A 15,707-nucleotide genomic window follows, 5' to 3' on the forward strand; every position below is an offset into this window, starting at 1 on the left:
TTTGATATACACAGTTTTATCCAGAGTGCATTTTGCCATATGTATATATTTTTATTTATAGAATTGTTTGTGTTGTTTTTGGAGATTGGTAGAGGCATGTTAATGTTGAATATAGGCCAATAATACTGCTCAGGTTCTACAGAACAGCACTTTTTTTAAGGAGTTTTGATATTCTTATATTGTTACGGTACTTTTTGATACTGTTTGTAAGTATCCATGTTATGTACAACGTTATGCACTGAATTTGTATTTGAATGTGAAATGAAAATAAAAATTATTTTTCCAAAAAAAAAAAAAAAAATCTGTTCTTATCAGTTTAATATCTGATACGTCCCCTATCTGGGGACCATATATTAAATTGATTTTTGGAATAGGGAGATGGAATAGGGGCTTGCTCCGTCCACTCCACGCATCGACCTGGTATTGCAGTACCTCCAGGAACGGTGCACCCCCTGCCGTTGTAAATATAAATTGGACGAAGTTAACCGGATGTTAGTTTTATTAGAATCATTACGTTTGAGCAAGTCTGTCAATGATGCCTAGAAAGTGGTGAAGCCACTCGGCCCTGACGCTTTTATGCCGTTTGTATGTGTATAAAATGATGTACAAACATACAGATGAGCTGTTTTCAAAGGAAATGCAACAAAACTTCCAGAAAACACCTGTTCTTACTTGCACCAACGAAACGAGACAAATCCTTATTGAGTTAAAACCAGATTTACTGCTAAACTGGAATAAAAATCTATCAAATAGGGGTGTGGGAAACCATTTGCAGATAACAATATTGACATAACATTTGATATTTTACAAAATATCTCAGGTAAAATAATTGTCCACTTGGTGGCGCCAGACTTCCACCGACCGTCGCCTTGTTCAAGCTATGTGTTCAATCAAAATGCATTTTAATGTTGAACCACTCGACTTCATTACATAGTACATCATCAACACAAATAATGTATGAAATAAAAATAGTCTATCTATTTTTTAAATCTGTCTGTAGAGCCTTGCATGATAAGGTCATTGTAGGGAGGCCTTTATAAAGTTGCCCTCCTAAATTACTAGAGGCCAAACTTCAAAGATGTCCATGGCACTGGACTGCAGTGAGAGCTAGACCGACAATGCGTCCTACGGTCCTGGCTGCCTAACTAAATGTGTGCTTCGCATAATACACTTTAGCAAACATGGCTCTGTTGAGGCACACTTTTAAAATTAGGCTTAGTCGGTCACTACAGCAAACTTCATATCATGCACATAAAATACCAATAGGCCTATTGGGTTGGAGAGCATCTATCTACTCACGAAATACTGTATATCGATGAATAAAACATGCACTGTTTTGTTTCATACTGAAAGTTGTCATAATTCAAGTTCCATCCATGAAATATTGGTATGTGGAGAAAAAGTGTCCAATAGTGGTTGAACTATAATCCTACAAATCTACTTTCATTCTCACTAATCGTGAAACTGTATGACAACAGTCCAGTCGTCGTGAACCGTGCGCCAGGCTCCAGGTTTAACCTGCTACATAAGTTCCATAATGATTACAATAGGCTACATGTCCAAAATGATCGCTAAAATAAATGTATGTGGGTATTACTGACAGACGGCTCCAGATCGTTGCTGATACTAATTGTAAAATAAAAGCCTGGGCGTATAATCGAACCCTTCTAAATCGCATGTTTTCAGCTCGGCAGGTTTAGCCCTACGGAAGCCTGTAGCTTGGGGCTCCAAATGTCATACAAGCGAATCATGACGGCACACAATCAGAATTCTGAATAATGGCACAGTTATGTATAACCTACTTGACCGTGGAAAAATCCATTTCATATATTGTCCCCAGATAGAGGACATATCAGATATTAAACTGATAAGAACAGATTTATTTTATTTTGGAAAAATGGTTATTGTCGCAGGGTTTCTTAAAATAGCTCATACTTTTAACATAATCATTTGTACGCTTTAAAACGACATAATATGCATAAAAAACTGCATTGAAACATTATATGTTAAAAGTACATGTTATTAAAACACCCTAAGAAAGAAGTACTTTTAAACATGTCCAATCTGTAAAAGCCATTTCAAATGTGCACATTATAATTCAAACAAGAGTATACCTTTTAAAGACATGTAAACGGTTTAAAAGTCCCTTTATTAAAAAAGAGGTCTCTCCTTTGTGCAGGAACGAGGTGAGTCCTTATCAAACTTGCCTCCTCCTGCTCTTCCGAATCAACTCCGCCCCATCCTTCAGGGCCCAGAAGAGATCCCTCCCCTAGGCGCTGCAGCACTGTCAGGCCGGGACCTTAGATGTTGTGGGTGATACCTTGTCTGGGTTTGAGGCTCTATTTTGTCCATACCACCTCAGGGCTTCCGTAGCTATCAAGGCCACTGTCTGATGGGTGGTCTCCATGCGTTTCCCTACCAACAAGTTGTCAGAGGACCGCAGTGCGTCCTTCAGACACGTGAGGGTGAGCCAGAGCTTGGTGGAATCGGCCTTCGGTCCACCCGTTACAGCAGGAGCTGAGGTGTTGTGTCCTGAGCTGAGGCGTGGTGTCCTGAGCTGAGGCGTGGTGTCCTGAGCTGAGGCGTGGTGTCCTGAGCTGAGGCGTGGTGTCCTGAGCTGAGGCGTGGTGTCCTGAGCTGAGGAGTGGTGTCCTGAGCTGAGGCGTGGTGTCCTGAGCTGAGGCGTGGTGTCCTGAGCTGAGGCGTGGTGTCCTGAGCTGAGGCGTGGTGTCCTGAGCTGAGGCGTGGTGTCCTGAGCTGAGGCGTGGTGTCCTCCCCTGCTGGCAGACACGAGGAGATCAGGGGGCTTCTTTCCACAGGTCTCTGGTTTATTTCATTGCAGTTACTCTTCTCTTCCTTATAGTTTCTTAATGTTTGGTATCTGTTTTGATATTTACATTTACATTAGTGGTACATATAGAGAGGAGACTGGGACAGGCCTTTCTCCAGTATTAACACTAAAGCTCACCACACCTCCTCCTCTTCCTCCTCCTAACTCACGATGGAGGTATAGGACTAGAATAACCTCATCAGGCCTTTCTCCAGTATTACCACTAAAGCTCACCACACCTCCTCTTCCTCCTCCTAACTCACGATGGAGGTATAGGACTAGAATAACCTCATCAGGCCTTTCTCCAGTATTACCACTAAAGCTCACCACACCTCCTCCTCTTCCTCATCTTCGTCCAACCTCTTCATCCTCTTCTTTTGTTTCCTCCTCTCGACTCATTTATTTAACTAGGCAAGTCAGTTAAGAACTAATTCTTATTTACAATGACAGCCTACCGACCGGGCAAAACCCGGACGACACTGGGCCAATTGTGCGCCGCAGTATGGGACTCCTAATCACGGCCGGTTGTGATACAGCCTGGAATCGAACCAGGGTTTGGAGTGACGCCTCTAGCCTTAGGCCGCTGCGCTACTCGGGAGCCCAACAATACCCAATCACTTATCTACCAATTTAAATCAACCTTTTAAGTATAATTCCTCTTGTATTCCCTGAACATCCAAACATAGAAGTGGATAATAGCTTTCAGACAGGCTGTGGCCTGCAAAACTGTGCTTTTATCTGCGAGATATTGAATCTCAATCGTCTTACTAATAACTTTTAGAATTCTAATTGAATGGAGAAGCAGCCTACATCCTCTTGATTTTTATCATCTTAGTTGTATCTCGTGTGAAGTTTCAGACGCATGTGATTGTAACTGAGACATCCAAGATGTCAGTGGATTGACCGAATGAAGACAGACTTTGTTTTACTGTACCAGTGCTTGTGAATAAAAAAAATCTTTGAGGAACTATTTCTTCACAATTTTTTTACAGAAGGATGTTCAGAGAACAACCAGCCCATTGTTGGACCAGGCTTTATTCTCACTTTCTACTGGTTCTCTTATGTAGGTGTAGCAGACTGTCTCAGAGGAGAGTACCACGTTGCAGGTGTAGCAGACTGTCTCAGAGGAGAGTACCACGTTGCAGGTGTAGCAGACTGTCTCAGAGGAGAGTACCACGTTGCAGGTGTAGCAGACTCTCAGAGGAGAGTACCACGTTGCAGGTGTAGCAGACTGTCTCAGAGGAGAGTACCACGTTGCAGGTCACTTCTCAGTTCCTATGCTTCCTGGCTGATGTTTTGGTCACTTTTGAATGCTGGCGGTGCTTTCACTCTAGTGGTAGCATGAGACGGAGTCTACAACCCACACAAGTGGCTCAGGTAGGTTTCCTCTAGAGCAGTGATGTTTTGGGGCAGTTGCTGGGCAACACGGACTTTCAACTCCCTCCAAAGATTTTCTATGGTGTTGAGATCTGGAGACTGGGCAACGAAGCCACTCCTTCGTTGTCCGGGCGGTGTGTTTGGGATCATTGTCATGCTGACAGACCCAGCCACGTTTCATCTTCAATGCCCTTGCTGATGGAAGGAGGTTTTCACTCAAAATCTCACGATACATGGCCCCATTCATTCTTTCCTTTACACGGATCAGTTGTCCTGGTCCCTTTGCAGAAAAACAGCCCCAAAGCATGATGTTTCCACCCCCATGCTTCACAGTAGGTATGGTGTTCTTTGGATGCAACTCAGCATTCTTTGTCCTCCAAACACGACGAGTTGAGTTTTTACCAAAAAGTTATATTTTGGGTTTCATCTGACCATTTGACATTCTCCCAATCTTCTTCTGGATCATCCAAATGCTCTCTAGCAGACTTCAGACGGGCCTGGACATGTACTGGCTTAAGCAGGGGGACACGTCTGGCACTGCAGGATTTGAGTCCCTGGCGGCGTAGTGTGTTACTGATGGTAGGCTTTGTTACTTTGGTCCCAGCTCTCTGCAGATCATTCACTTGGTCCCCCCGTGTGGTTCTGAGATTTTTGCTTACCGTTCTTGTGATCATTTTGACCCCACGGGGTGAGATCTTGCGTGGAGCCCCAGATCGAGGGAGATTATCAGTGGTCTTGTATGTCTTCCATATACTAATAATTGCTCCCACAGTTGATTTCTTCAAACCAAGCTGCTTACCTATTGCAGATTCAGTCTTCCCAGCCTGGTGTAGGTCTACCATTTTGTTTCTGGTGTCCTTTGACAGCTCTTTGGTCTTGGCCATAGTGGAGTTTGGAGTGTGACTATTTGAGGTTGTGGACAGGTGTCTTATATACTGATAACAAGTTCAAACAGGTGCCATTAATACAGGTAACGAGTGGAGGACAGAGGAGCCTCTTAAAAAAGAAGTTACAGGTCTGTGAGAGCCAGAAATCTTGCTTGTTTGTAGGTGACCAAATACTTATTTTCCACCATAATTTGCAAATAAATAATTAAAAATCCTACAATGTGATTTTCTGGATTTTTTTTCTCATTTTGTCTGTCATAGTTGAAGTCTACCAATGATGAAAATTACAGACCTCTCATCTTTTTAAGTGGGAGAACTTGCACAATTGGTGGCTGACTAAATACTTTTTTGCCCCACTGTACATACAAAACCATGCTCTTTCCATGACAGACTGACCAGGTGAATCCAAGTGAAAGCTAACCCTAACCCTTATTGATGTCGCTTGTTAAATCCACTTCGATCGGTGTAGATGAAGGGGAGGAGACCGGGTTAAAGAGGAAGGGGAGGAGACCGGGTTAAAGAGTAAGGGGAGGAGACCGGGTTAAAGAGGAAGGGGAGGAGACCGGGTTAAAGAGGAAGGGGAGGAGACCGGGTTAAAGAGGAAGGGGAGGAGACCGGGTTAAAGAGGAAGGGGAGGAGACCGGGTTAAAGAGGAAGGGGAGGAGACCGGGTTAAAGAGGAAGGGGAGGAGACCGGGTTAAAGAGGAAGGGGAGGAGACCGGGTTAAAGAGGAAGGGGAGGAGACCGGGTTAAAGAGGAAGGAGAGGAGACCGGGTTAAAGAGGAAGGGGAGGAGACCGGGTTAAAGAGGAAGGGGAGGAGACCGGGTTAAAGAGGAAGGGGAGGAGACGGGGTTAAAGAGGAAGGGGAGGAGACGGGGTTAAAGAGGAAGGGGAGGAGACCGGGTTAAAGATGAAGGGGAGGAGACCGGGTTAAAGATGAAGGGGAGGAGACCGGGTTAAAGATGAAGGGGAGGAGACCGGGTTAAAGATGAAGGGGAGGAGACCGGGTTAAAGATGAAGGGGAGGAGACCGGGTTAAAGATGAAGGGGAGGAGACGCTTTCAACACCTTGTAGAGTCAACATGGACCAGCATCCCTGTGGAACGCTTTCAACACCTTGTAGAGTCCAGGAATAATAATGACTGGTTATGCCCTGCTATTGTTTTAATTTGGATTTTATTTTTGTACCCAAATATACTTTATTTGAGTCTGTTCTGAGGGCAAAAGGGGGTGCAACTCAATATTAGGACGGTGTTCCTAATGTTTTGTACACTCAGTTTACAGGCCTAAATAGTGATAAAGCAGGATCATTTGCATCTGTTAAATCTACCCTTCAGAATGACTTCGATAGCAACAGTGAATCTATTTAGTTTTCAAGTGGAGACCTTTCGACAATCATTCTCACGATAGCTCATTGGTAACAACAGTCAGTGACAACTATCATAGCTATTTTTCCAGTAGGATGTGCTGCCAAGCCTATTGTTTTCTTTCATCTGATCGTGGATATGACATCGATGATCTGACATTGTTTTAAAGGAACAGACAAACCTTGCAATGCAAGTTGAACAAAATTTGGTTATCATGACGACATAATATTGTGGTTTGAAATTTCACCCTCGAAACAAGTTAAGACCTTTTTTTTTCTCCAAATCCAATGTATTTCCCTGTTATGCTCTGGGCGCAATTAGCAGATCAACCCATAAATAACATTAAAATACTTCATTTGTTATTCTAAAATGCATTAAAAAAATATTCTTAAAACAGTGATTTTATTAAATTAGGTGGATAAAATAAGACAACTTTAATCTTTAATATTGTTTATATTTCCATTACCAATCCTGAAAATGTGCTGTGAAAAAGAAAAACAAGTGATAATAACCCAGTACAACCTTCTTTCCTAAATACATTTGGTCTGTTTCTCACCTCACTTGATACAAGCCGTGCAAAGTTATGCCAAGGAGACCTAGAGTGATTGTTGCTTCAACTCAGTGGAAGCGATTATACTGGGTTTCTCAGTGTAGCAGTGCTGCTCTAGGATCAGTTTAGTCTTTTTCTGATCATAATGAATAAGAAGGGGGGGGGCCATCTGATTCTAGATCAGCGTATCTACTCAGACGTTTTGTGAACATAGGCCCAGGATGAAATGGTCAGCGCCGTGTTTACTACTTGACCCTACGGCTATTTATTGAAATGCAAAATGTAAAATACAAAATGTATTTTCCTTCGTCAAACAGTAACAATTAAATTTTGTTTGACAGATCATTTATTTTAAAAGATCTAATTAAATTCATTCTAGGATTGGGAAAAAAAACAAGTTTGATGCTGGGTTTTCGCATCTCATTATGGGAGGTGAAACATTTTGGTATCCAGAACACAGTCTTATTGGTCAGTCAGTTTCGAGGAATCGTTGAAGGAATTTCTAACGAGGAGAAACAACCCTGCTGAAATCAGACGTTCCTCGTCAAACCATTCAACACTTCTTTTCAGAATCGAGTTTGTGTGCGGCTGGCGGCGGGCGACATAAGGGTGGTTATCATTGGATGGCTCTGGGCAGTAGAATAGGTCATAGGTCATGCCCTGAGGGGGCTTGGTGGAGCAGAGCGGAGGGGGAATGGGGACAGACATTGGAACCCTACTAAATGCCACCCTATCCCCTATATAAAGGGTTCTACATAGGGAACAGGGTGTCGTTTGAGACAGAAATCGGGTTGGTGTCACGTCACATGAAGTCCTCGTAGTCTTGTGCGTAACCTCCATCGAACTCTCCGTAGTCCGATAGGTCATCCTTCATCTTGGACTTCATCCCTCCGGCAGCAACCACACCTTTCTTTTTCTTCTTCCCTTTATTCAGCTGCTGTTGGAAATAAAGACGGATTCGTTTTGTCTTATGACAGTAATTCATTTTATCATCATGTCCATTAGGGCACGCCTCAGTCTGTTTTCTTCCGTTTGATGCCTAATGAACATGACCCGGACTGAATACCGGTCTAAGTAGACCATGGATACTGGTGATAAATGTCTCTGTATGTAACCATTTTAAAAGCTTGCTTTTGGTTTATTTGTAAATAAAGCATGTCAGTTTTGTCACAGATTTTTTTTTTTAAAACTTTTTTTTTGTCTGTCATTTTGAAAAAGAAAATAATAAAAAACCCACTAACCTTTTCTTGTTTCTGTTTTTCACTTAGTAAGACTGTGAGGGAGTTGCTGACTTTCTTCAAGTCCTCTACCTCTACTGTAACATAAGAGATGCACAGTTAAAACAGTATTTCATATAATACAGGAACAGCCCCACTGACCGTTGAGATGCATGACCAATAACATCGGTTACTTTTCAAACGGTATATTATTAAATCAATACTTACATGAGACAGAGGTCTCGAAACAAGGACTCTAGGAAGCCGGAATAGTGTATTGACGTCTCAAAAGGTGATTTCTTGTCTTTTAACAACTTTTCAAACTCTGAACTCATCTTTAGAAGACGGGCTTATGGCATCAATTCCTTTTACGTTGTTGACGACACCTGATTTGAGAAGGAAAAAAATGATTTGAGCACCAATGATATGAAGCTTTCCACAGGCAACTGGTGTTGACAATGTCTAAAACTCTTGATGCTTAAACCAGACATTTTGCAATATAAATGGCAGATTCTCTGTAAAGCTTTCTATGAATCTGTAATACAGTGCCTTGCGAAAGTATTCGGCCCCCTTGAACTTTGCGACCTTTTGCCACATTTCAGGCTTCAAACATAAAGATATAAAACTGTAAAACTGTAAGAATCAACAACAAGTGGGACACAATCATGAAGTGGAACGACATTTATTGGATATTTCAAACTTTTTTAACAAATCAAAAACTGAAAAATTGGGCCTGCAAAATTATTCAGCCCCTTTACTTTCAGTGCAGCAAACTCTCCAGAAGTTCAGTGAGGATCTCTGAATGATCCAATGTTGACCTAAATGACTAATGATGATAAATACAATCCACCTGTGTGTAATCAAGTCTCCATATAAATGCACCTGCACTGTGATAGTCTCAGAGGTCTGTTAAAAGCGCAGAGAGCATGTGTCTCACTTGTTGTTGATTCTTCACAAAAAAAATACAGTTTTATATCTTTATGTTTGAAGCCTGAAATGTGGCAAAAGGTCGCAAAGTTCAAGGGAGCCGAATACTTTCGCAAGGCACTGTATGTGTAGACTGTCAGCCTTAAATATTTGTCATTCAACATACTTTTGGTAATGTAGTGTATGTGGACACCTGCTTGTCGAACATCTCATTCTAAAATCATGGGCATTTAATATGCAGTTGGTCCCCCCTTTGCTGATATAACAGCCTCCACTCTTCTGGGAAGGCTTTCCACTAGATGTTGGAACATTGCTGCTATAACAGCCTCCACTCTCCTGGGAAGGCTTTCCACTACATGTTGGAACATTGCTGCTATAACAGCCTCCACTCTTCTGGGAAGGCTTTCCACTAGATGTTGGAACATTGCTGCTATAACAGCCTGCACTCTTCTGGGAAGGCTTTCCACTAGATGTTGGAACATTGCTGCTATAACAGCCTCCACTCTTCTGGGAAGACTTTCCACTAGATGTTGGAACATTGCTGCTATAACAGCCTCCACTCTTCTGGGAAGACTTTCCACTAGATGTTGGAACATTGCTGCTATAACAGCCTCAACTCTTCTGGGAAGGCTTTCCACTAGATGTTGGTACATTACTGCAGGGGGACTTGATTCCATTCAGCCACAAGAGCATTAGTGATGTCGGGCACTGATGTTGGGCGATTAGGCACGCAGTCAGCATTCATCCCGAAGGCTTTCGATGGGATTGAGGTCAGGTCTCTGTGCAGTCAAGTTCTAAACACACTGATCGACTAACCATTTCTGCATGGACCTCGCTTTGTGCACGGGGGTATTCATGCTGAAAGAGCCTTCCCATATATTACCTCAATTATCTCGACACTGGTGCCCCCTCACATTGACTCTGTACCGTAACACCCTGTATATAGTCTCCACATTGGCTCTGTACCGTAATACCCTGTATATAGCCTCCACATTGACTCTGTACCGTAATACCCTGTATATAGCCTCCACATTGACTCTGTACCGTAATACCCTGTATATAGCCTCCACATTGACTCTGTACCGTAATACCCTGTATATAGCCTCCACATTGACTCTGTACCGTAATACCCTGTATATAGCCTCCACATTGACTCTGTACCGTAATACCCTGTATATAACCTCCACATTGACTCTGTACCGTAATACCTTGTATATAGCCTCCACATTGACTCTGTACCGTAACACCCTGTATATAGCCTCCACATTGGCTCTGTACCGGTACCACTGTATATAGCCTCCACATTGGCTCTGTACCGTAATACCCTGTATATAGCCCTGCTGTTGTCATTTACTGCTGCGCTTTAATTATTTGTTATTGTTATCTCACTCTTTTTGTAGGTACTTTCTTAAAACTGCATTGCTTTTAAGGACTTGTAAACATTTCACTGTAAGGTCTACTACACCTGTTGTATTCAGCATTTCACTGTGAGGTCTACTACACCTGTTGTATTCAGCATTACACTGTAAGGTCTACCTACACCTGTTGTATTCAGCATTTCACTGTAAGGTCTACTACACCTGTTGTATTCAGCATTTCACTGTAAGGTGAACTGTAACATTTGATTTAGAGGGATACAGGGTGTGTACATTATTAGGCTTTTGCGTCAGGTCAGACCTAAAAAAAAAAAATACCTGGTCCAACTGAGGTCCTGTCCTTCTTACCTGGAATCTCTGTTTCTTCTCTGTCATCTCAGTAACTCTGCTGATTTCAAGACTGTTCCGCTCCCTGCATCTTCTTCATCTCCTGTTTCAGGTTCCCCTGCAAGACAAAAACACAGTGCCGTCATCCTGCCGTCAATAGAAAACATGCTTTAGCTCTCTGGAACACGTATTTATACTATAACGCGTGTGATATGTTTATTCACCACTAACGATCCTTAGACAACATTAATACTATGGCTCATACAACTGGGATGTGATCAGGTATTTTTGTGGTGTGTTGGTATGTGTGTTTGGTAAACACTCCTCTGTTTCTCACCCTCAGCTCCCTCTCGGCCTCTCTGATGCTGACGCAAGCGTGGTCCCGGTGCGACCCGATCACGGTACACACGGTACAGACACGCACACTACACTGACGGCAGTAGATTCGGTTCATCTCCTGGTGTTCCGGGCACCTGATGACAATGTAAGTTATACTTCAGCTTGCTGCCAGTTGTTTAATGATTTGTCATATAATAAATTAAATAAAACAATCGTCAACTTTAAATTAAACGTTGAAACACAAAGTATTTACAGGAATTCAATACTTTACTGAAAATACCGTCCAAAGTTGTTAGGAATTTCACTTTGTGCAGCTCAGAAAAGGAAATTCAATTGAGATTCTCCCCAAAATAAGAGTGAAACTTTACCTCCAGGGTGAGGTGTCCTCCACAGGGGGTACCAGGGTGTGGCTCTGGAAGACAGGGGACTCCAGGTGAGGCCGGAGGTGGTCGGAGCACATGGAGGCTCCACACACCAGGCAGGTCTTCACCGCAGGGAGAGAGCCCTGGCTGGGGCAATAGTGGCAGGGTAGGAAGGTCTCCCTAGAGGTTTGACGAGCCAGGCTGGGGGACAGGTTGGTACGTCCAGGGGACAGGTTGTTGGCAGCGCGGGTAGGAGAGGTGGAGGTGCCGATTGGACCAGATCTGTTGGAGATCTCTGGAAGAGGCTCCCGCTCAGCTTCAACAGGCTTCTCCTTCGTAGGGGTGACTAAACGTAAATGGGTTGTTATGGTCGTTTCAGCAGGATTCTTGGCGGGTGTGTACGGATCTCTTGCAGGGGGTAGAGGTGGGTCCAGCTCAACGGCGGTGATTCTTCTTGGCGATGTGTTGGTCATGTGACCTGCTGCTGCTTCAGGTGATTTTCTAGGGTCATTCAGTGGTTCTCTTGTAAGAGGTTCTGTTGCAGCAGGGGGTTCGTCCAGCTCAATGGGTGGGTCTCTCCTAGGGGACCTAGACCTATCACGTGTCAGGTCCGGACCTCTGACGGCGACGGACGCAGTACTAGACGGTTTGGTTGCTAAGGAGAATGGTGCTGCTGGCACCTCCTCCTCACTGGACAACTCGACGTCAGACGATGTGTTCTGATTGGCTGAAGAGGAGGAAGAGGAAGTGGCGGGTCTCTTACGGTCACCAGACCTTCCCCTGGAGTGGGAGGAAGAGGAGCTGCCAGTGGCTTGTCTCTTGTTGTCGTGAAGATGGCCTCCTGGGACAGGAGAACTGGCTGGTCTCTTCCCTAACAGACGCTTGGATTGAGAGATGGAGGCTCTCTTCCCAAGGGTCCAGCCCGCCGAATTGATCTCAATGACATCCTCTTCATTGGCTCTGCCTTCTATACCCAACACAACATACATAACACAAATAAATTAGTAGTGATTAGGCCTACTTAGGTTACATCAAAAGGACACAAACCTAGCTAAATCTAATTGTATTTGTCACAGCACAGAATACAACAGGTGTAGACTTTAAGCGAAATGCTTGCTTTACAAGCCCTTCCCAATGATGCAGAAATACAAAATGATGGGAAATATCATAAATATCATATTATTTTAAGATAGAATAAGGTCGATTGATTTTAAGGCAAGTCAATGGACTTCAGTAGACTTTGACCTGTGTCGTTACTCGTGTGCGTCAGTCAATATAGCGTAATATTGTTGTTAATGTTTCTATCATAGCCAAGTCATCATCACCATATTAAAACAATGTGTTAACGATGTGTTATTGTTTTAAACTGTAGGCCTAGTACCATTACACAGGTACATCTTCCCCAGCAGTAGCCTAACTTTGGAAATGTTCGTTCCCATGACTAGTCAGCGAACCTGGGGTGTATTTATTACGTCTTGGAACGGGAAACCGTTGACCGTTTATGAACCAAACAGAGCAAACGGAATGAAGCGTGGAGGGACCTATCAGAATTGGTCCAATATTAAATTCTCGTTTTCGTTGCAAAAGGTTTTCCGTTTGAAATAAACGGTTTGTGTTACAAAACGTTTTGTAACAGAATCGGCGTAATGAATAAACCCCTGTCTCGTTGTCCCCAGCCTAATTGCGCATGGGCAGAAGTGTCTGGTGAATTCGGGAAGTTACCTGTCGCTGAGCTGGTGCGTGTATGTGCAGGCGCTTCATGTCGCCACGGACTTGCGGTAGTGTCTCTCTTGAACCCCACCGGTAATGTCTTGTACTCCTCCTTGCACTCGGGGCAGTAGTATGGACCGGTGGGCGAACCACTCCATAACTCCTGTATACAGCAGTAGCAGAAAATATGTTTGCATCTCAGCGCAGTCGGATTCCGACATATACCGTGGCACAAAGGACACACCGAGGGCTCGCAGTCCGGGGTCGGCAACGACTGACCCATTTTGCCCAGTAAAAAACGATATTTGTTACGTTTTTTTTGTCAACAACACGACAGGCTCGACCTCCAGGAAACGAAACCGTAAAATTAGGAGGAGCCAAGTGTTTGAATTACGTCCCCAGTGTAGTCCTGCACACTGCGCCCCACTCTTAAAGGTACAGGAAAACAATGTCTCCTCTGACCCAAATACATGTAGCTCGTTAGGTCGACAGATCAAACTACGCAGAGGTCTGCACTAGTGTCATCATTTGAAGAAAACATACACACGAGGAAAAAGCATGCGTACCTGTTGCCCTACCCGGCAGTTTCAGGATGGCTGTGATTGTGAGGTACCCAAGGGGTTAAAATCATACTGGCCTCTCACCATTTTAACGTCACATGAAATACATTTTGAATGGCTTGTAAACATAGATTGTGGAAGTTAATCTCTGAACATAGGTCTACTCTAACCTTTCAATTATTTCTTCATCTGGTTTACTAAACAATTCCAATACGTGTTCTGTGTTTCATTCATAGTTTAAATTCTCCAAAGTGGCCTGGGCTTCTGGAGCTCAGACGTGCAGTAGTACGTGTAGAAACAGATAGGTCGCGTTTTGAAGTGTCAGTCCTATAGCAGGTCGCGTTTTGAAGTGTCTGTCCAATAGCAGGCCACGTTTTGAAGTGTCAGTCCTATAGCAGGCCACGTTTTGAAGTGTCTGTCCTATAGCAGGTCGCGTTTTGAAGTGTCTGTCCTATAGCAGGTCGCGTTTTGAAGTGTCTGTCCAATAGCAGGCCACGTTTTGAAGTGTCTGTCCTATAGCAGGCCACGTTTTGAAGTGTCTGTCCAATAGCGGCCTTTTTCCAAACTGGGTCCTGGGGATCCCAAGGGTTGAACGTTTAGTTTTTTTGCCCCCAGCGCTACACAGCTGACTTAAAATAATAAATTCATCATCAAGCTCTTATTATTTGAGGGGGGGAAAAACTAAATGTTAATCTCCTCCCCAGTCCCACTCGTGCTTAGGTGTTTCTGAGTGTACTGATATATAAAAGTAGGACACATGACATCACGGACACTTTTTTTTTTTTCTAAAACAATTTATATGCAGAATTGTGTCTATTGTTGCCCTCTTATTGGCTAGAATGGACCCACCCACCCACCATCCTGTCTCAGCCTCCAGTATTTATGCTGCAGTAGTTTATGTGTCGGGGGGCTAGGGTCAGTTTGTTATATCTGGAGTACTTATCCTGTCCTATTCGGTGTCCTGTGTGAATCTAAGTGTGCGTTCTCTAATTCTCTCCTTCTCTCTTTCTTTCTTTCTCTCTCTCTCTCGGAGGACCTGAGCCCTAGGACCATGCCCCAGGACTACCTGACATGATGACTCCTTGCTGTCCCCAGTCCACCTGGCCGTGCTGCTGCTCCAGTTTCAACTGTTCTGCCTTATTATTATTCGACCATGCTGGTCATTTATGAACATTTGAACATCTTGGCCATGTTCTGTTATAATCTCCACCCGGCACAGCCAAAAGAGGACTGGCCATCCCACATATGCTCTCTCTAATTCTCTCTTTCTTTCTCTCTCTCGGAGGACCTGAGCCCTAGGACCATGCCCCAGGAATACCTGACATGATGACTCCTTGCTGTCCCCAGTCCACCTGACCGTGCTGCTGCTCCAGTTTAAACTGTTCTGCCTTATTATTATTCGACCATGCTGGTCATTTATGAACATTTGAACATCTTGGCCATGTTATGTTATAATCTCCACCCGGCACAGCCAGAAGAGGACTGGCCACCCCACATAGCCTGGTTCCTCTCTAGGTTTCTTCCTAGGTTTTGGCCTTTCTAGGGAGTTTTTCCTAGCCACGTGCTTCTACACCTGCATTGCTTGCTGTTTGGAGTTTTAGGCTGGGTTTCTGTACAGCACTTTGAGATATCAGCTGATGTACGAAGGGCTATATAAATAAATTTGATTTGACCTGATCTTGCCTCCTCCCGACCGCCTTCCATGTTTTAAGACACGTTATTTTAGAGCTGTGACACACTGGTCTGGACAGGAGGCCTTTAGTAAAAAAGGCATCATTTGCTCAGAATTGGAGCCGACACATTGGTTGGTTCTCTCAACAACAACGACAGGACTTTGTGTTAGCCAGACTAACTCATAGGTGAGTCCCATACTGGCAT

At 43.8% G+C, this 15,707-nt stretch overlaps 1 protein-coding gene, 1 long non-coding RNA gene and 2 pseudogenes across 3 annotated transcripts in view; 2 read left to right on the top strand and 2 right to left on the bottom strand.

Moving 5' to 3' along the window:
* Positions 1–15,707, top strand: part of LOC110510476 — a 46,454-nt gene that overhangs the window by 8,674 nt on the left and 22,073 nt on the right. The window contains exon 2 of the long non-coding RNA XR_005039211.1: positions 14,135–14,289. This is a non-coding gene — a long non-coding RNA (uncharacterized LOC110510476). The remainder of the gene's footprint in view (positions 1–14,134; positions 14,290–15,707) is intronic.
* LOC118944192 lies at positions 274–454 on the top strand (annotated as a pseudogene).
* Positions 1,794–1,902, bottom strand: LOC118944227 (annotated as a pseudogene).
* Positions 6,847–13,868, bottom strand: LOC118943885 (putative protein TPRXL). 2 transcript variants are annotated; one of them, XM_036960562.1, is made up of 7 exons: positions 13,282–13,868; positions 11,566–12,526; positions 11,196–11,331; positions 10,880–10,976; positions 8,457–8,614; positions 8,253–8,326; positions 6,847–7,948 (listed from the first exon to the last, which is right to left on the bottom strand). In XM_036960562.1, the coding sequence occupies exons 1-4, from the start codon at positions 13,550–13,552 to the stop codon at positions 10,926–10,928; spliced, it is 1,419 nt and encodes a 472-aa protein (XP_036816457.1). In that variant the 5' UTR covers positions 13,553–13,868; the 3' UTR covers positions 6,847–7,948; positions 8,253–8,326; positions 8,457–8,614; positions 10,880–10,925. The 2 variants fall into 2 exon arrangements, with proteins under 2 accessions (XP_036816457.1, XP_036816463.1); XM_036960568.1 differs by lacking the exons at positions 6,847–7,948; positions 8,253–8,326; positions 8,457–8,614; positions 11,196–11,331 and having other exon boundaries at positions 10,928–10,976; positions 13,282–13,867.

The sequence above is a fragment of the Oncorhynchus mykiss genome, chromosome 2 (genome assembly GCF_013265735.2).
Source record: "Oncorhynchus mykiss isolate Arlee chromosome 2, USDA_OmykA_1.1, whole genome shotgun sequence".
NCBI lineage: Eukaryota > Metazoa > Chordata > Actinopteri > Salmoniformes > Salmonidae > Oncorhynchus > Oncorhynchus mykiss.

Coding starts and splice junctions, on each gene's coding strand:
- LOC118943885 (XM_036960562.1), bottom strand. CDS start 13,552: ATGGGTCAGTCGTTGCCGACCCCGGACTGCGAGCCCTCGGTGTGTCCT. Junction 12,527..13,281: donor ACGCACCAGCTCAGCGACAG/GTAACTTCCCGA, acceptor TGTTGGGTATAG/AAGGCAGAGCCAATGAAGAG. Junction 11,332..11,565: donor GAGGACACCTCACCCTGGAG/GTAAAGTTTCAC, acceptor CATTGTCATCAG/GTGCCCGGAACACCAGGAGA.